At 42.1% G+C, this 19,991-nt stretch overlaps 2 protein-coding genes and 1 non-coding gene across 5 annotated transcripts; 1 reads left to right on the top strand and 2 right to left on the bottom strand.

Moving 5' to 3' along the window:
- Positions 1–241: 241 nt before the first annotated feature.
- Fbxo45 (F-box protein 45) lies at positions 242–13,782 on the bottom strand. Its single transcript, XM_028753781.1, has 3 exons — positions 13,477–13,782; positions 5,547–5,903; positions 242–1,854 (listed from the first exon to the last, which is right to left on the bottom strand). Exons 1-3 carry the CDS (start codon positions 13,780–13,782, stop codon positions 1,669–1,671), a joined length of 849 nt encoding a protein of 282 aa, XP_028609614.1. The 3' UTR covers positions 242–1,668.
- Positions 10,602–10,743, bottom strand: LOC114609453. Its single transcript, XR_003709511.1, has one exon. It is a non-coding gene; the product is annotated as a small nucleolar RNA SNORA79 (small nucleolar RNA).
- Positions 13,783–14,131: 349 nt separating the features above from the next.
- Positions 14,132–19,731, top strand: Wdr53 (WD repeat domain 53). 3 transcript variants are annotated; one of them, XM_028753807.1, is made up of 2 exons: positions 14,132–14,237; positions 18,771–19,731. In XM_028753807.1, the coding sequence occupies exons 1-2, from the start codon at positions 14,178–14,180 to the stop codon at positions 19,293–19,295; spliced, it is 585 nt and encodes a 194-aa protein (XP_028609640.1). In that variant the 5' UTR covers positions 14,132–14,177; the 3' UTR covers positions 19,296–19,731. The 3 variants fall into 3 exon arrangements, with proteins under 3 accessions (XP_028609640.1, XP_028609639.1, XP_028609641.1); XM_028753806.1 differs by having other exon boundaries at positions 14,224–14,494; XM_028753808.1 differs by having other exon boundaries at positions 14,224–14,589.
- Positions 19,732–19,991: the final 260 nt, after the last annotated feature.

Genomic DNA, 19,991 nt, shown 5'->3' with positions numbered 1-19,991 from the left:
TTGATACAGATTATCAAAAAGAATCTTTAACAAAATTCTCTTTTTCAAGCAACATAGCAAATATACAATAAATACCTGTAACCCTTTCAGGAGGCAACTACAGATTGTTCTGTGGCCGAAGCCTCCTGTTTCATAGCAGGATTGACAAATTTAATTCTCAATGAACCCAAGAACCCCAGCAAGCTGCTCTCTGTCCCTAATTTTATTAGATTTAAAACAAAATATACATACAGCAATCATGTAAAAAGTACAAAGATTTTACTTGCCTTCATCAATTCTTATGTATCTGAACCATATTAATTATACTTTTATACAGAAAGATGTTTCTGTTCTAACACAAGAAAAAAATCAACAACCACCTCAGCTCATGTGTTGAATTATTAATTTCAGAGAATATTAGTGAGAAGGTTTATGGGTCCAAATAGGAAATAACGTTCACCTCTTTCCAATGAAGCTTTCATATTGTTGCCAACCTGAAGTTTTCAGCATTAAGTCCCATGGGGGCAACACCTAGGTGATTAAGAATATTCCTAACCTGGGTTCAGGCTGGCACTGTTTCAGATGGGCGAGTAAACATTTCATGACAGCCTCAATGGAGAATTTGAGGCTTCGAACGTTGTATAATGTAAACAATATGAAATTAAAAATTCTTCATAACAACTACAGCATTATAAAGTTAAGAAATAAAAGAACCGCTGACCATGTGTTCTCCTAGGGTTTACATCAATAGTGCTCATGTAAGACGTACATACTGAGTACTGTAGGAGCAGCTCAAACTGTTCTGTGTGGAGACCAGTTTTCTCAGAAGGCCAAAGACTAAAGCCAGATGCCAAGAGGCACATTCCTATTACTTCTGAATCAGCCTTGCTGGCATATGCATAATTCTAAGTAGATCTGCTTTCCCAGTCTTTAACCAAATGAGGACCTTTATCATAATTCTGTTATAGCCATGGACTATAAGCCCAAAACACTATCAAATGAGCCAGTACAACATGTCTCCTCTTTTTCTCTGTTACCCTACTGTCCCCAAATGTCACTGTAATTTTGTACCATGTAGTGATTTTTAAGAAACTGAAGTAGAACAAAGCAATGCCTTTGTCCCTTATTTTTTTTTTTACAGTTTTTACACACATTATATATACAACTTTTAAAATAGCTGCACAATTTTATTTCTCATTGCTAGAGAAGTGCAGTCCAGGCAGACCATGCTTCTCGATATATTAAAAATATTAAATAAAATCCAGCCAGTTTCATACTTTCTAAGTCAAGCTGGCTAGAAATAAAGGGACTGGAGAAAGAACAGGCAGCTGTAAGATGGGACCGAGCCTTCTCCATGAACACTACATAAACTCTTGCGATTCCCTCCTGTGGCATCTCTACATGCTCACCTTTAAGCTGGAAGTAACACACTGCTAACTTAGAGAAAACTCTGTGGCAACATGCATATGTCAACTGCCCACTCAACCAACTGCAACCCTGAGGATTTTCTGGCCCAGTAGAAAGAGGAAACGCTATGACCATCTCTGTGGTAGAGTTGCTTCTCCAGTTCTCAACTTCATGTGTCTTCAGGATGTTTCTTGGGCATGCACACATGATACTATCACTTCATGGTTCTACTTTCCACAAGTAGATCTCTTCTCCACTGTCTTTCTTTCCAGAAAGCCACTGTCATCCATCCAAAGGTTTTCCAAGATAAACCAAAGTCACTTCTGTGTTGCCATATACTGCGGAGACTGCTGGGTATAAGCAGGCTTTTGGAAGTCCTCGAAAGGCAACCCCCAGGAACTCATACCCACGCTCAAAAGCTAAAGTCTTATCCTCCATGTCCAGGATGACTCGGATTCTCTCTCCTATCTGTAAATAGACATGACAAGGTTAGCACGATATCCACCAAAGGCATGGCTAGAAGAAAGAGGATACAAATCAGAAAGTGGAAAACATACAAAGAATCTGTATCTCTAAGTTATCTCTCTGTTAGTGAGAAGGGGAGTTTCTGGTTGGGGGTAAATAGCTTGAAGAAAGAACACACATTATTCTCCACACACATTTATTTTGACTTTCTTTTTTTCTTTCTTTCTTTCTTTTTTTTTTTTAAATTTTTAAAGACTAGGTTTGTCTATATTACCTTGGCTGTCCTGAAACTCACTCTGTAGAGCAGGCTAGCCTTGAATTCAGAGATCTGCCTGCCTCTGCGTCTTGTGTGCTGAGATCAGAGGTGTCTGTGCCTATGCTGCTATGCTACTATGCATAGCAACACTGACTGTTGAAACTGCAAACTCAGTACACCCAGCTTTACTCCTGTCTTTACACACTGAGACAGCAGGACTGTGTCATCCTCTAGTTTGCATCCATAAAGAAAGGCTACACTGTATGCTGAGACTGGAAAGTAGGACTGGCATGGCCTCCTCTGTCAGGCTGCTTGCCTAGCGTGCATGAAGCTCTGGCTTCAATCCCAAGCACCACACAAACTGAGAATGGTGCATGCTTGTATTTTCAGCACCTAAGTGGGAGGTGGAAGTGGGAAGATGGAAGTTCAAAGCCATCGCTGGCTCCACTGTGAGACCAAGGCCAGCTAAGCTATGTGAGCTCCTGTCTCCTGTCAAAGGGAGAGGGAAAGTCCTAAGATTTATAATTAAGATTTAACACTTCCTGATTATGGTAACTCCTGCTGTTGTCAGTAACTTTCCTGTCACAAATGACCACCAACATCTGCTTTTATCCACTCCTTGCCCAACTGAACCACTAACATGTCCAATCTCTTTACAATGTCTGCCAAACAAATACAAACAGAACAAGGCTCAGGCTCTGTCGGGCAACACTGCTTCTTATCCTAGAGTCCTGACATCAGTCTCAGGAATTAGCCTTGTTCTAAAGCAGACTGAGACGACACAACTTATGTCACCTTGGAACCTACAGCATGTGTGTTCACAGTAAAGGAATTGGAAAGCACAAGTCTCCATAGTGTTGGTGTCAGAGGGTAAAATGCATTCTGGAGGCAGAGGCAGGAAGATCTCTGAGTTTGAGGCTAGCTTTGTCTACACAGTGAGATCTTTCTTTCTTTTTTTAAAAGATTTATTTTATTTATATGAATACACTGTAGCTGTCTTCAGACATACCAGAAGAGGGCATCAGATCCTATTATAGATGGTTGTGAGCCACCATGTGGTTGCTGGGAATTGAACTCAGGACCTCTGGAAGAACAGTCAGTCCTCTTACCGCTGAGCCATCTCTCCAGCCCCACAGTGAGTTCTAAGACAGCCAGGGCTACATGGGGCTACTCTGTCTCAAAATTTTTATTTTATTTTTTATTTTTTTTGTTTTTTGTTTTTCGAGACAGAGTTTCTCTGTGTAGCCCTGGCTGTCCTGGAACTCACTCTGTAGACCAGGCAGCCGGGCGGTGGTGGCGCACACCTTTAATCCCAGCACTTGGGAGGCAGAGGCAGGCGAATTTCTGAGTTCGAGGCCAGCCTGGTCTACAGAGTGAGTTCCAGAGAAACCCTGTCTTGAAAAACAAAACAAACAAAGAAAAAAGAAAGAAAGAAAGAAAGAAAGAAAGAAAGAAAGGAGGAAAGAAAGAAAGGAAGGAAGGAAGGAAGAAAGAAAGAAAGAAATCCACCTGCCTCTGCCTCCCAAGTGCTGGGATTAAAGGCGTGCGCCACCACTGCTTGGCTTCAAAAATTTAAAAAAAAAAAAAAAAAAAAAAGTGGACGGTAGGACTAATAGACACCGTGGAAGGGAGCAAAAGAAGAGAAGAGGGCGAGGATCCAAACCTGAACATAAACTCCACCCAAGCCATGTGAGACCACAGGGATGACACACATGAAAAGCTCCCAGGGAAGTGGACTGAGAGAACAGAGAGGCCTAGATCAAAGCTGAAAGCTGCTGCTGCATACCACAGGGGCAAGAAGCTTACAGCCTTGAGTCCCAACAAGTTAACTGCCTTCCTTTACTGGAAAATCTGCATGTATCAAAGAATAAAGCAGTTTCTAGAAAAAGGAGATATTCCAGAGTTGTTAATACATCTTACCCACACATCCAATTTTCATTTCAAAAAGAAAAGTCACGAGGCTAAAATAAGAAAAGTATGACTCTCAAAGTGATGGGAAATCCAAAGAAACTGACTACCTGGACCTAGGCCTTCTAATTTGACAAAGAATTCAAAGTATTTACAGTGTGTGTGTGTGTGTGTGTGTGTGTGTGTGTGTGTGTGTACTGTGTGTATAACTGTGAAATGCAGTTAAGACATTCTAAGTATGTCCAAAGAATTAAATAAACACAAAATTGCAATAGAGACATGGAGACAAAAGAAGAAAACAAATGGAATCTAGATCCAAAGCATATAGTAACCAGAACTCATCAGCCCGGTTCAACAGCAAACTCAGAAGGTAGAATAAATTAATAGTGGACATGAAGCTAGAGCAATAGAAACTATGCAATCAAAGAAGACAAAGTGCCAAACATGGTGGTGTATACCTTTAACTCCAGCACTTGGGAAGCAGAGGCTGGTGGATATCTGTGAGTTCCAGGCCAGCTAGGAATACATAGTGAGACCTGTCTCAAAAACAAACAAACAACAATGAGAAACAAGACTTGCAGACAAGAAATAAAAAGATCATAAATTAAGGAACACGGAGATACTATTAAGTTGTCTAACAATTATGATAAATGGACTAAATTCTCAAATGAGAGACTGTGAAATATTGTTAAACGAAAAAGACTAAACCACCTTCTACTGAGGGTCTCATTTTAGTAACAAGATAGATCAAAGCAAAGGCCCGGCAAAGGTCATTTATAAAGGAAAACAATTAGAACCCTTGAGTCTATGAAGCAAAAAATGATAGACCAAAAAGAAAAATAGACAAGCTAGAGAGGATAGTCGGAGACTTCAGTACTTTTCTCAGTAAAAGAACAAGTCACAATCTCACAATCACTAACAATATAGGCGACTTAAATCCTGCCCATCTGGCCTATGATTTACAGACTACTCCATCTAAGAACAGAATATAAGTTGTTTTTAAACATATATGGAACACTCATCAAAAGAGACAACATGTAGAGAATCCAACAAGTATGTATGTATTTTGAGACAGGATTTCTCTGGTTAGCCCTGGCTGTCCCAGAACTTGCTCTGTAGACCAGGCTGGCCTTGAACTCAGAGATCCAACTGCCTGTACCCCCTGGCCAAACGAGTCCTGCAGCATAAATAAGGTCTGTTCAAGCACAGCATGTTTCTTTATTCACAGTATCTGTGCTGATATGATGTTACACCAACACAGCTGACAGTGTTTCTGAGACATATAAACAGCAAAGTCCAAAATATTTACTCTTTGACCTATACAGAAAAAGCTTGGCAACCTCTGATCCAGAGCACAGAAGGATTGCTCAAATATGTATTAAGAAATACTGACATGTAACAGTCTACCATTTATTTAAAATTTACCAAAACAAAGACAAAAACCTCTAGTGCCAGCATTAAAATGTGCATGTTTTAAACAAACTAAGATGTGATTTGAAATGGCCCACACTGAGAAAATATCCTTTCTCACCTGATATTTTGGTGCATTGTTGCACTGTGGAAAGCTGCCATTGACTTCCCCATTATGTAGTAGATTATTGTCCACCAGATTCCAGCCCCAGCTCTGGTCATCACTCCCCAGCAATGCCACATAACCTTGGCACTGCATGGGGGCCCGTTTCGTAGCAATCCCGATCACTGCCACAGTGCCCAAAGGGCCCTCCCACCACACTTCCCAGGCATGGCGGCCCTCACTGAAACCAATCTTGGTCCTTGCACCATCGGTGCTCTGAGCGATGGGGTTCCGGTGTAATGTAAAGCCATTCTTCTTGATATAGACATTCCTGGAGCAGTCATTCGTGCTGAAGGCATGTTGGAAAGCACGCACCTAACAACACAAGAAACAGAACATATGAAGAATAAACTTGATTTTTTTCGTAACTATTCAAATGCAACAAGTTTAACACACTGGCTCATACTTGTGAACTTAGATCTCAGAGCCCTCTGGGATGCTCAAACAGGATTGAAAATTCAATGCCAGCCTGGGCTACTCGACAACTAAACCCCATCTCTCTCCCCTGCTCCAAATCAAAAACCCAAAAACCTTGAGGCTTTGTGTTTACAAATAATAAGATAATAAGCTTTTAAATAACACTATTTCCAAATAATGACCAAATTTTCTGGATGTGAAACTATCATTAAATACTATACCCTGTTAAAAATAACTCTCAGCTAGAGCTAGACATGATAACACATGCCTGCAGACCTAACTACTCTGGATAACTTGAGCCAGGTTACGATGAACAAGGGAAACAGAAAGATCCTGTCCAAAGAAAGAGGGGAGCAATTCAACTGTCTTACTGACCAAATTCCAAACTAGTACAATGTCTACAAGCAAGCTTAACAGATCAAAACATACACACAACTATCCTTGTACTTTACAGTGATATTACTAAAATGGTTTTTGGGGTTTTTTTTGTTTGTTTGTTTTGTTTTTTTCGAGACAGGGTTTCTCTGTGTAGCCCTGGCTGTCCTGGAACTCACTCTGTAGACCAGATTGGCCTCGAACTCAGAAATCTGCCTGCCTCTGCCTCCCAAGTGCTGGGATTAAAGGCGTGCACCACCACCGCCCGGCCACTAAAATGTTTATGCATAAAATAACTATAAATGGTAATTGCTTACAAACACCTAGAGGCAGAGTGGAGTAAACATGAAACCAGATTTGTCCTGAGTCCATGGTAAAGCTTGTGTGGATGGCACATGAAAATTCAGCACACTGCTTTCTTTCCTTTACTTACACTTAAGTGATGCAGTTTCCACATCATCAATGCTGTGATAAAAAGAGAATTATAGCCTAGTGTGGCATATGCTGCAATCACCACTGGAGAAGAAGAGGCAGGAGGAGCCGAAGTTTAAGGCTACATATCAAGTTTGAGGCCAGCCTGGACTATGTGAGGGCTGAGCTCACTGGTAGTATCCTGGCCCAGCATATGCAAGAGGAAAATATATGTGTGTGTTTTATACAAAATATTATATAATGATCTTAGTCACAACAGTTCTAAAGTGAAGAGAAGATTTTATTGCCCACAAACTCCCTTAGATCCTCCGTTTACTCGCTAGGTATGACTCACACACTGACATCACTACTCTTTGTTCTAAGCCACATCCCCTAGACAGCACACAAACTCAACCAGAAGAAGCCAGGCACTGGTGGCGCATGCCTTTAATCCCAGCACTTGGGAGGCAGAGGCAGGTGGATTTCTGAGTTCAAGAGTTTGAGGCTAGCCTGGTCTACAGAGTGAGTTCCAGGACAGCCAGGACTACACAGAGAAACCCTGTCTCGAAAAACCAAAAAAAAAAAAAAAAAAAAAGGGAATGGTTACCAAGAAGATAGATGATTTAGCCTTTCATAAAGTTTTTTTTAAGCTCCTAACATGAAAACATGTTTTAAATAGCTCCTTTGTACGAATAATGACAAATTCTCATCTTTTAAAAATATAAAACTTAGAGCTAGGTATGGTGGCATATGCCTTTAATCCCAGCACTCGGGAGACAGAGGCTGGTAGATCTGTTTGAGGCCAGGCTGGTATACAGAGTTCCAGGACAGCCAGGGCTACACAGAAGGGGGAAAATACAGATATATGTATTTATGTGTGTGTGTATTTATGTATGTATATGTGGCTGGACATATGGCTCAGCAGTTAAAAGCACTTGTTGCTCTTGCAGAGGACCTAGGAACAGTTCCCAACACACTGCAGCTCTAGTTCCAGAGGACCTAACATCCTCTTCTGGTCTCTGTGGGAACTGAATGAATGTGGTGCAGAACACCCACACATAAAATAAATAAATGTGAAGGGGAAACAAGGGGGCAGAGGGTTACAGACCTAAAGAGCAACAGCATGCAGGAGAGAGCCGTAAGAGTGGCAGGGACCCAGCTCCCAGGTTGAGTTCATTGTCCAATAGCCAGCACTTCCCTGTCTCACTGTTGCTGTGCTGTAGAGTAAGGCCTTGTTTCAGGTATTCTGTTTCCATAAGGAAAATGGACAAACGAAGCATTCTTGAATTTTTTCTCCTATTTCAGTTTATATATATTTAAGTTATATGTTGGTGTGGTGTGAGCACTCACATAAGTAAACAAGGGAGAAAAATATTCACAAACAAGTATTTTCTAAATCAAAAGAATGACGTGAAGAGAATGAAGTCCTCATGATAATGTTACATTGTTATTTCCTCATCGCCTATTCCTATTCCTAGTCTTACAAATTCCAGGTGCTTTTCTCCAATCTTCCCTTTGCCCCAGTGATACATACTAACAACCTCTTCCTCAACCTCCTACTCCAGCTTCCTATTTTGCTGAACCAACTCTACCACATTCATTTACAGTGACTCCCTCCTCTGCCCCCTAGAAGTCTATAAACTCTGTCCTTAACCTTAAACTCTGTCCAGAGCTTTCTAAAACAGCATTTCCACTGAATCTCATGCCAGCTAATAACTTCTGATAGCTTCACACATGGCACCACAGCGACTGCTAGCTCTGCTTGGCTTCAGAGCCTTCCGAGCAGGCTGCCGCACTTCATTCTCACCTGCCTGCCCAGCTCCTGGTGCCCTAGCTGTGTCCTCTTCTTGTGTTCTCTACCGCCACCTCCATGAAGGTATTCCTTGCCAGGACTACCCAATCCCCATCATTCCTCTCTCCTGAATTCTCAGTCACTATCATCACACTTAAGTATAAGGATCTTGTTTTTACCACACCTCTAAGCACATGATTTTAGTAATAAGTATTTTGTAAAAAAAACCACCAACTAACCAACCAACCAACCAACCAACCAATCTACTGTAATCTAAATTGGTCAATGCTTCATACTGTAGAGTCTACAGGAAATGGGAGGAGAGAGGAGCACACTGAGTAACACGTTAAGGAATGTAGATGATACCAAGCTGCAGGGGCAGGAGGTGGGGTGGGATCAATCAGGACACTAAGATATCCTTACAAGGCCTAGCAACTCCTTGTCAAAGGAGCATAGACAGAAACTGATTTAATAAACTAGAAATTAAATTATAATAGCTCACATTTATGAGACAACACTGCAACTATTCTTTTTGTCATAAGAAATTACTGTCAGTTTCATTTTAGAGATGACAGTAGTATCATGATTATATTATGGGTCGCTGTTTTTAGAACAAATACAGAAAAATTCAAATGAAATGAAAAAAGACCCAATTAATAAATTTTAAAGGCCAAATATACCTTTATCCCAGCATTCAGGAGGTAGAGGAAGGTGGGTCTTTTGAGTTCAAGGTTAGCCTGGTTTATTGAGCAAGTTCCAGGACAGCCAGGGCTACACAGAGAAACAAACCCTATTTTAAAAAACAAACAAGGCCAGGCAGTGGTGGCAAACGCCTTTAATCCCAGCATTTGGGAAGCAGAGGCAGGCGGATTTCTGAGTTCGAGGCCAGCCTGGTCTACAGAGTGAGTTCCAGGACAGCCAGGGCTACACAAAGAAACCCTGTCTCGAAAAACAAAACATACATACATACATACATACATACATACATAAAGTGGTGGTTTCTGTCTCTTTCTGAAGAACCTAAATTTTCTATTTCAACAGCATGAAGACCTAGCCCAGGGCTTCTGAGTGCACACTTTTCCCTCAGCTCGCTAGCCCGCCTCTTTCTCTAGAGTACCCACCATTTCTCAACAAACTGTCTCTAATTCTGCTTCTAAAAACAAAACTAAAAAAGGCCTAGCTCAGGATATAAGTCTGAAAGTTAGGGAATAGTTAGATACAAAATATTTGAAATAACTAACTACTACTTGGAAATAAGTAAAGTTGAGTTATAAAAAAAAAAAGAACATTTCTGGAATTGGGGGTGTAGCTCAATGGCAGAGTGAGTGCTAAGCATGAATCAGGCCCTGGTTTTGAGCCACAGCATGGAAGAAGGAGATAAAAGGCAGAGATGGGAAGGAGGGAGAACAAAATGAACCAACCAAACTCTTCCAAAACACTTCTCACGCTCAGGCTTCAGTTGCCCAGGCTCCTTGGGAGTTCTGCTGAATCCACCTTCTCTAATCCCACTCACTGTCAACTGTCACCTACGTGGAGTTGTTCTCTGTGACAGCTCCCCCAGTTGTGTCTTCCTCTCCTGTATGTGCCCTCTGTCTCTCAGGGCCTAGTCTCTTTAAAGCACAGCTTTACTTCATTGTTCTTCTGTTCAAACCTGTATGGTTTTTCCAGTTGTAGAATAAAGCCCAAACAATATATCAAAGACATTCAAAAGGCCTTCTTCCATGACATAGTTAGTTCCTGGTCACCTTCATTCAGTCCAACAAAAAATTCCTATCTTTAGCCTAGACTGCCTCTAATCCTTGGCTACCAGGAGCTGCCTATCTGAAATCTGGTGACTATCTCAAAAGCACTATGAATTCTGCTCTTCCACAAGTGAACCTGCTGTCATTTTCCTCCAAACTGTCACTTAAGTGACACATAGATTATGTAAGCCAAATATCTAAGAGTCATCCTTAGCTCCTCCTTCCTTGTCTCTATTTCAAAACTACTCCCAAATTCTACAGATTCTTTTTTAAAAAAACTGTTTGATCCCGCAAATTCCAGAGAATACATAGATAACCCAGTATCTTAATATTCTCTGAGTGAAAAAAATCAATTTTAATTTATGATGACCTAAAATCCTAGTGCCATATCTAAAGGCAATAGGAGGAACAGTCATCAAATTCTATAGATTCTACTTCCTAAGTTTGTCTATTTTTCTCCATCTCCTTCATTACCTACTTTCTAATGGATCTACCACATTTCTAAAATCGTATTCCAACCTGTTCTCCATAGTGGAGTCAAAACTAACACAAACTGACCACGCCACCACTCCCCATGGCTGCTGTTCTTGTTTCCAACTAGAAAAGCTTCACTGTGTCACACTCCCTTCATCTTACTCAAACCAGCATCTCCTGCACTCTCATGGCAACCGCTGACAGTCTTCTGGATTCTCCTACAAGCCAGGTCCCCTCCCCCCTCAGAGGCTCCTCTTGTTCCTCTTGGCCTCTGTGTCTTCATCTTTTAGGTGTCACTGAGCTCAGGCATCATGTCTTATAAGAAAGTCTCTTCCTGACCTCCGTACCTAGTTAAGTCTCCCATTACTGACACTCAGAACAGCATGTGACTCTCATTCATAATACTTACTAGATACAGTTTTACAACTGCAGTGATCATATTTAATATCTACTCCCCCAGGCTGGGGATATAGCTAGCATGTATTCAATCCCCAGCACTGAAAAAAAGAAACACAGGCAAACAGACAGGCAGGCAGGCGCGCGCACGCACGCACGCACTCAACTACACTGTAATCCCTACTCAGGCAAAGTGTTAATAAGAGTTTGCGTTTTTGCTTTCCTTGCTTTTTTCTGCTCAGAGTTTTTCACAAAAATTTCACATCAACCTCATCTTAAAGTTCAGCTTTGTGTCATTTTAATCTCAAACTTTTTCTCCTCTCAACTCCTAAGTTTTTCCTTTGGATAAAGTTCTAGTATTCCTATACTATACTAAGTAGCAATGTGTGACATATGTTAGTTATTTCTATATGTTAGTTATTTCCCTAGTCTAAAGACTTCTGGACTCTCTGGGTCCTCCTAAATTAATCTTCTATTTTCCAAAAAGTCACCTAAAAAGTACAAGCCTACCTTGTAGCTGCAGTACATATAGCAGAAAGTTAAATGAAGCGTTAGAAACTTAAAACTAAAACCTCTCTGGAAATATACAAAAGTAGTATCAATTTAGTCTGCAGTTAGGAGTGCTCCCTGATTTTCCAGAGTACCAGAATTCAATCTCTTCGTGTGTGTGTGTGTGTGTGTGTGTGTGTGTGTGTGTATGTGTGTGTGTCTTGCAGGGGAGGTCATGTGGCTGTAACTACAGCTACAAGGGTAGCCACTCTATTCTAGACTCTGTGGGAACTGGTATTTTTCACATATGCATAAGTGTGTGTGTGTGTTTGTGTCAAATACAAAAATAAGTACAAAAATACAATTTTGGGGGGGGGGCAGGAGTGGTGGCACTTTTAGACACAGAACTTGGAAGACAGAGGCAGGTGGATTTCTGTTAAGTTCCAAGCCAGCCCAGGCTGGACCCTCTCTCAGAAAAAAAAAAAAATAAAGACTATCTATCTGATAGCTTACATATTCAACAGCAGCGTTCCTTCTCTTATCACACCAAAACTAGTCTTCATATACAAGAATATACCAACAGCTGTGGCCCATCCTCTAATCCTAGCACTCTCAAGGAACAGACAAAAAGATGGCAAGCTGGAGACCACCCTGAACTACATAGTAAGACCCTGTCTCCAAAAACAGACATAAAATGTGTGTATACACAAATTGACAATAATACACGTATATTAAAAGAAATGGTGCATCTCTTTCACATTTAAAAATGATTTCAACACTGACAATATAGCATTAAATAAAAAAAGATATGTTTACCACACTCTATCTATTCGGAGACAGTCTCTCATTATATATAGCCCTGGCTGTCCTGGAACTCACTAGGCAGACCAAGCTGGCCTTGAACTCACAGATAAACACCTGCCTCTGTCTCTGGAGTGTTGGGATTAAGGACATGCATCATCACACCGGCTTCATATGCTTTTGATGACTGCTATCCTGAAGAGCTACTATCTAGCTACATAAACCTTAATCCAAGGCCTTTTGTTTGTATGTCCTGGAGAATACTTGGTCCTGCCATGACCTGTTTGTTAGCATTTTAATTTTTTTATGAAAGCACAAGAATCGTGAACAACAACAAAAATCTAGCAAAACAGGAATCAACATGTTAGATAACAGAAGAGAGTAGAACTATGAAAAAGTTATCAAAAGCAGCAGGACAAGGCAGTTTGATGAGTTATATGGTGCCAATGAGAGGAAGTAATATTAAAGTCTCTTTCTTACAAGTTAGTTAGCAGGATGCCTAGCCTTATCAACATTAGGAAGTGTTAAATACTATGGCCCTAAAAGAACGTGGGTGAGAATTATGAAAATATGCTTAATAATCAAAGCTAGGAAAAGGGGTGGTGAACGCAAAAGATCCCAGCAACTAAACCCATTTTAAAGCGACCTCGATGAACTAATGCCGTAAGTCTACTTGGAGGCCAGGGAAAATATATGATCAAGAGTATCGGCTGGTCTTTAAGAACAAAAACGGCCGAAAGTAGAACGACTGATGAAAATGAATGATGGGAAAACACCTAGTATTTTAAAAAGTGAGGTGGATTACGAAGCAGAACTTCAATCCAAAGAAAAGATCGTTATGGAGAGGAGGAGTGAGAGTGGTACTGACTAGCTGAAGCCGTGGAAAGGCGGGATGCTGAGGTGAAACATCTGACTCAAGCTTTAAAGGTAAACCCCGAGAGCGCCGGGCAGGAGAGGAGCCGGGTTTCGACGTGGCCCGGGATTCCCTCACCTTGGCCTTGTAGCTGGGCAGGTTGCAGAGGATGTCCGTGCGCAGAGCCTCTTCTGCTAGGCTGCGAGCGCACAGGCTCCGCCACACCTCGCTGTTCTCGTCACCGTGGAGGCAGCGATACCAGTGCTTGCACACTAGGGCGCAGCTCCGCAGCTCGGACAGCTCCAGGTAGGAGAACACCAACTCCAACACCCGGCTGGGCAACCGGCCGCCGACCCCGGAGGACCCCGAGCCCGCGCTGGCGCCGGCGCCACCACCGCTAGCGCCGCCCGCGGCTGCCCCAGCCCCCGGGCCCGGCGCCGCCATCGCCTCACCAGCCGGCCCGAGGGCCGCCGCTGATGCCGCTGCGCCCCGTCTTGGCGCGGGAGGCCAAGCCTCGCCTAGAGACCGGAGCAGCACGCTCACCGCCCCTTTCAGCGACAGCCGCTCGCGCCTCCACCGCTCCCGCCCCTGCCCGGGGGCGTCCGCTGCGCGCCCCGCCTCACTGAGGGCAGATGGCGCGGACCGCTCGGGTCCCCGCCCCTCGTAGCCGCTCAGCGCGGGCGCCGGAACCACCCGCCTCGCCCGGCCTGCCCGGGACGCGCCCCGGGATCCGCCATACGAGTTGAGGGCAAGAAGCAAGGGCGCACGCCCAGCTCGCCCGCCGCGCCTCTCAGCCCGGAAGTGACTGTTCGGCGGAGGCGCCTCGTTCCCTAAGCTTGATGGGATTGGATGCTGCGCGTGAGGTCATCACTGGGCGCCACCGGGAACGGGAAGCCCAGGTATGAGGCTGTTGGCTAGCGGGGTTCTGATCTGTTCTCAAGTGTATTTTTCTGTTTTTCCTCGAATGGCCTTGAATCGGCTTTCCTTGGCCTCTCTTCCTACGGAGTTTCCCGTTTCATTTGCTTTCTGCTCACTCTCCAACTTTGTTCACGACACTTCTTTTTTTGCTAGCCAGTTCTTAGCTCCTTCACCTTCAGTTGGCTTGGATCAATTTCCTTTACCTTTGGAGCAGTTGAGGACCTCTTGTCGTGGTCAGGTTAGATCCATTTTTATTTTTTTTTTACCTTCAGAAATTGAGATCGTCTTTTCCTGGCTAGGACCGTACAGGACTCACCAGAACCCATTCTAAAAGTAAGGTGGCTAAATCTGAGTAAACCTCGTAAATACACAGGTTTTTATTATATTTGAGATTAAATAAACAAGTTTAGATAATCTCAAAGTGTCATTTGAATACTAAGTGTCACAATTTTGGGGAGCAAAATATAGTGCGTTCAGTTCTATCTCATAGTAAAAAGATTAAGAAAATGTGTGTGGTTTTTTTTTTTTTTTGGTAACTTATTAATCACTAGAATGAGAATAAAGTGGAAACATAAAGATGGTTTCCTGGGAGGAAAAGGGCCTGGCATTATTTAGTTATACTATGTTTTCAAAATTCAAAGAGCATTTAGAGAGAGGCATAAGGCAAAGTAAAAGAACTACAGTGTGAGCCAGGCATTGATGAAATCTTTTAATTGACTTTTTTATAATTCTCAAGACTGCTCTATGAAGTGATTATTATAATAATAGGGCTCACAGACTCAGTCATCAAGTCCAATGTCAGGCAATTTTTGTGTAGTAAGAAACCTTGCCAAAGATCCACCTATGTGTAATCCACTTCCTGTTTTTTAATAAAAACAAATGAACAGCAATTGCTCGCCTACTCTGGTATAATTACATGCTTATGACTCGCTAATCCCTTTTTCAGGATATCTTCCACCAAGTTAAGTAACCCAAATTCTTGTCTGTTGTGTCCATGCTAATGCCACAGTCTTCTAGTTGTTTTGGTTGTTACTTAGTTTCTCCACATCAGGACTAACTTTAATTCAAAGCTATGAAGCAGTGTTGACATACAAATTATAGTAATGGCCTCTCTCATCACGGCTCCTGAATGTTGAACCAAATTTTGTCTGAATGACAGTTACATTTCCTTTAAATTTTGTAGATCTGAAAAGAAAGTCAAGAACTATATAGAATGGCTAGATTGAAAGGCATGGGCAAAGCACCATAGTACAAAGAGTTTATAATCCAGCTACCTGGAAGCCTCAGGTGAGAGGATCACATGAGCCATGAATTTGAGCCAGAAGACAGATTCAGTTTCTGCTTACGTTTGCTCGCCCCCCTCCCCACTCTCTCAGGCTTGTACATATGGATAGCGGAAATTCATAAATAAAGATATGACTGAAAAAAATCAGTCATGGTAGAGATTGTCCATTTATCAAATATTTTATCCTTTCTCTTAAGACAAGTCTTTGAAGTATCTAATGGTATCATTCTGCTGTCTCTTTTTGGTTTTGGGTTTGAGGGGTGGTGCTTGTTTTTCAAGACTGGATTTTTCTGTGTAGCCCTAAATAATCTGGACCTTGATATGTAGACCAGTCTGGCCTTGAACTTACAAGTATCCACCTGCCTCTGTCTCCTGAGTGCTAGGATTAAAAGGCAAGCCTCACTGCCCAGCTTCATTCTGTTGTGTCTTTACCCCAGTTAGTCACATGACTTTTAGTGGCATGTCATTACTCCACTCAGATAGGATAGTTTCTTTCTTTCTTTTTTTGAGACAGGGTTTCTCTGTGCAGTCCTGGCTGTCCTAGAACTCACTCTGTAGACCAGGCTGGCCTCGAACTCAGGATAATTTCAAAGTAGAAGAAGATCACCTTTACCTTTATCACTTTCTTCTTGTTAGAATTCCTTCACCTGTTTTTCATGAACCTCACCTTGCCCCTACCCTATGACATTATCCATTCCACCTGCTCAGAACTGTTGTCTGTGGCATTCCACCCTTTTAAAAAAAAATGCTGTTAGCATACCCTACTTTGCTCTTAAGCACTCCATGATCTCATTAGGAGTTGGAGGAAATGAATCTATTATCTAATTAAAATAATTCATAATAGGATATGAGTAATTCTGTGCTTGATCCTTTAGACAACTACACTGGAAAAGACAAGCTTAGTGACCTCATAGATGAGGGCATGAACACATTTCTACTAGGTTGTCTGGTCCCAGTGTAGAAAATTAAGAACAACAACTTACAAACAACTCTACATTGTTTTGACTTAGTGTATATATTTAAGTACCTTTTCCCCATTCTGCCATAGCACTCTGTTTGACATCCCCCCTTTTTTCCTGAGGGTCTCGTATATAGCCCAGAATGGCCCAGAAGTCAAAATCTTCCTGCCTCAGCCTCCCAAGTGCTAGGATTACAGGTGTGCCCATGTTTAACATTTTTTTTTTTTTTTTGAGACAGGGTTTCTCTGTGTAGCCCTGGCTGTCCTGGAACTCACTCTGTAGACCAGGCTGGCCTCAAACTCAGAAATCCGCCTGCCTCTGCCTCCCAAGAGCTGGGACTAAAGGCGTGCGCCACCACCGCCCGGCCATGTTTAACACTTTTGATAAAGGACTTTTCGTGTCGTTTGTAGACCAAGTAAACAAATAATTTTGAAGGCTCTAGTTGGATTGCTGATAAATATTATGCATGATAAGTGTTGACTAGCTACAGAAAAAAACCTCACTGAATATTTATTTTATCTAATAGGATGTTTTAGATTTACTTATTTGATGTATATGAGTACTCATATACATACATGTATGCATATGTACCATGTCTGGAGGGACTGTGATACTAGCCCCACCCAGGTTCCCTCGGATCCAGGGATGAGGCGCATGTACACACACACACACACACACACATTAATTTATCTTTGATGTGCTTTAGCTCAATGGCCGGGCTCTTCTAAGCCTTCCTCAGCTATCATGCCCTTCTTTTCACTCCCAGCTCAGCACTCTAAGTCTGCCCTAAGTTCAGTTGGTCTCTAATCTCCCCGCTGCTATCCCAGTCTGGGAAGCTGTTAATGGCCACTCCATCCTAGATCTCACATGGCTGATGGCTCTTTCTTCCTCCAAAACATAGTGAATCTTTTTTCTTTTCTTGAGTCTACTAGCCTGCCTTTGGGAAAACTGGAAGTCCTGCCTATTTCGCCCAGCTCATTGGCCACTAGTATCTTTATTGATTGATCAAGAACCAATTGGGGAACAGGACCTTCAGGGTTCACACACAGATTTTTCCATCAGAGCATCAGAACCACCCCCTACAATCATGTGCATACCTGGTACCCTCAGAGGTCCAAAGAAAGTCCTGGGACTGAAGTTATTCCTTGGTTGGGAGCTGCCATGTGAATACTAGGAGCCAAAGCTGATCCTCTGAAATAGCAACTAGTTAAATCTCTTAAGCACTGAGCCACCTCTGTGGCCCCAAATGAGTATATATGTTTTTTGAGGCTTTCCAAACTCTTTTAAAACAGATTCATTAATAGTTCTTTGTTATTTTTCTGATTATGCAAGGGATCAATAAATATCCATGTGATTCGTTTAGAGTATGGAAATTTAATCCACCCCCTCCCCTCTGGTGTATAAACTGTATTGTTCTTGGATCTTACAAGATGAATGCAATAAGACTTACTACCAGGGCTGGAGAGATGGCTCAGTGGTTAAGAGCACTGACTGTTCTTCTAGAGGTCCTCAGTTCAATTCTCAGCAACCACATGGTGGCTCACAGTCATCTGTAATGGGATCCAATGCCCTCTTCTGGTGTGTCTGAAGATAGCTAGTGATTCACATTCATAAAAGAAATAAAATCTTTTTTTTAAAAAAGGCTTACTTCTAGACCCATTATGGAAAAATTACCAGAACTGTATAGTGTCTGTGATAGTCCTTTTAACTATACAATCCATTCGTTACCTAACTTCTCATGCTTTATTTAGGGTAGAAGTTAGCCAAAGGTACCTTTTAAACCGAGTTAATCTCTTCAAAATAATAACAACAAGCAAATCAAAAACAAGGATAAGCCGGGCAGTGGTGGCGCATGCCTTTAGTCCCAGCACTTGGGAGGCAGAGGCAGGTGGATTTCTGAGTTCGAGGCCAGCCTGGTCTACAGAGTGAGTTCCAGGACAGCCAGGGCTACACAGAGAAACTCTTGTCTCAAAAAAAAAAAAAAAAAAAAAAAAAAAAGGATAAGATTAGGAAGAAAAACCTGAAAAAGTTTATGCCTGCTAGTCAGCATGTATTTGGGTTTCCTGTGGATGTGTACTAGAAAAACAGTTTTATATTTACCTAGAGTTTTGTAGTTTTAGTCTTTAAGTGTCTTTTGAGAGGAGAGGGTAGGGGGTTGTTGAATTTTTAAGCAATCTTTAAAAAAACTATTGAAATGTTGGTAATTATATTTGTCTCATAGTATCAAGTTCTTGTACAATAACTGATAAAGGCTTCCTCCCTCTTCACAGAATTTTGCGGCCATCATGGCAGTCAAGTGGACTGGTGGACATTCTTCTTCAATCCTTTGTCTGAATGCAAGTAAAGACGGGCTGGTGGCTTCAGGAGGAGAGGGTGGAGACCTTGTGGCTTGGGGTGAAGATGGGACCCCGTTAGGACACATGCAGTTGGAAGGGGCTGATGATGTTACCAGCGTCTTGTTTTCTGCCTCCTGCCCCACCAAGCTCTATGCTGCCCATGGAGAAACTATCAGTGTACTAGATGTCAGGTCTCTTAAAGAGTCCCTGGACCAGTTTCACGTGAATGAGGAAGAAATCAATTGTCTTTCATTAAATGAAACTGAAAGCCTGCTGGCTTCTGCTGATGACACTGGGGCAATCAAAATCCTGGACTTGGAAAAGAAGAAAGTTACCAGATCCCTGAAGAGACATTCCAACATTTGTTCTTCTGTGGCTTTTCGACCTCACAGGCCTCAGAGCCTGGTGTCATGTGGCCTGGATATGCAGGTGATGTTTTTGCAAAGAGCACTTGGGTAATTTCTGAGCAGAATTTGCTAAGAAAATCAAGTATATGTTTGGTTTGGTTTCCTTGGCAGTTATGGGAATTCAGCTTTGGACCTATACATGATACTAAACATGTACTCTACCACTAAACTGTATCCTCACCTCCCGGAATCAAATTATTGATCAGGTGTTTTCTACTCTCCACTAACATTTCTTACTCAGCTGTGAGTCGTAGCCTTACTTCTCCCATGATTGCTAGCCTGACACTATATCTTATTCATTAGCCTTTTGTCTTCCTTTGTCCATCCTTAAAGACATTCTAAGACCTTAGGATTTAAATATCCAATTCTAAAAATTGCTTTAAACAAAGAAGAGGTAGTTTTAGGTTAACTTAACAAAAAAGGGGTGGAGATTAGATGGTGAAAGTAGAGTTAATTCACATATTCTCTAGAAACTCTTAAATGGTTTAAAGGGGGCTGAGGGGAAATTGGAAGGTCTCATTTTACTTTTGTTTTGGTTTGGTTTTTTTTGTTTTTGGTTTTTTTTTTTTTTCGAGATAGGGTTTCTCTGTGTAGCCCTGGCTGTCCTGAAACTCACTCTGTAGACCAGGCTGGCCTCGAACTCAGAAATCGGCCTGCCTCTGCCTCCCAAGTGCTGGGATTAAAGGCGTGTGCCATCACCACCCGGCCCTCATTTTACTTTAAAATTTGAGCTATTTGAAATGTGTGG

This window comes from Grammomys surdaster, unplaced genomic scaffold (assembly GCF_004785775.1).
Source record: "Grammomys surdaster isolate TR1022 unplaced genomic scaffold, NIH_TR_1.0 125956, whole genome shotgun sequence".
Taxonomy (NCBI): Eukaryota; Metazoa; Chordata; class Mammalia; order Rodentia; family Muridae; genus Grammomys; species Grammomys surdaster.
Note: the sequence above shows the minus strand (reverse complement) of the source record. Positions and strands in the feature narration are given on the sequence as shown.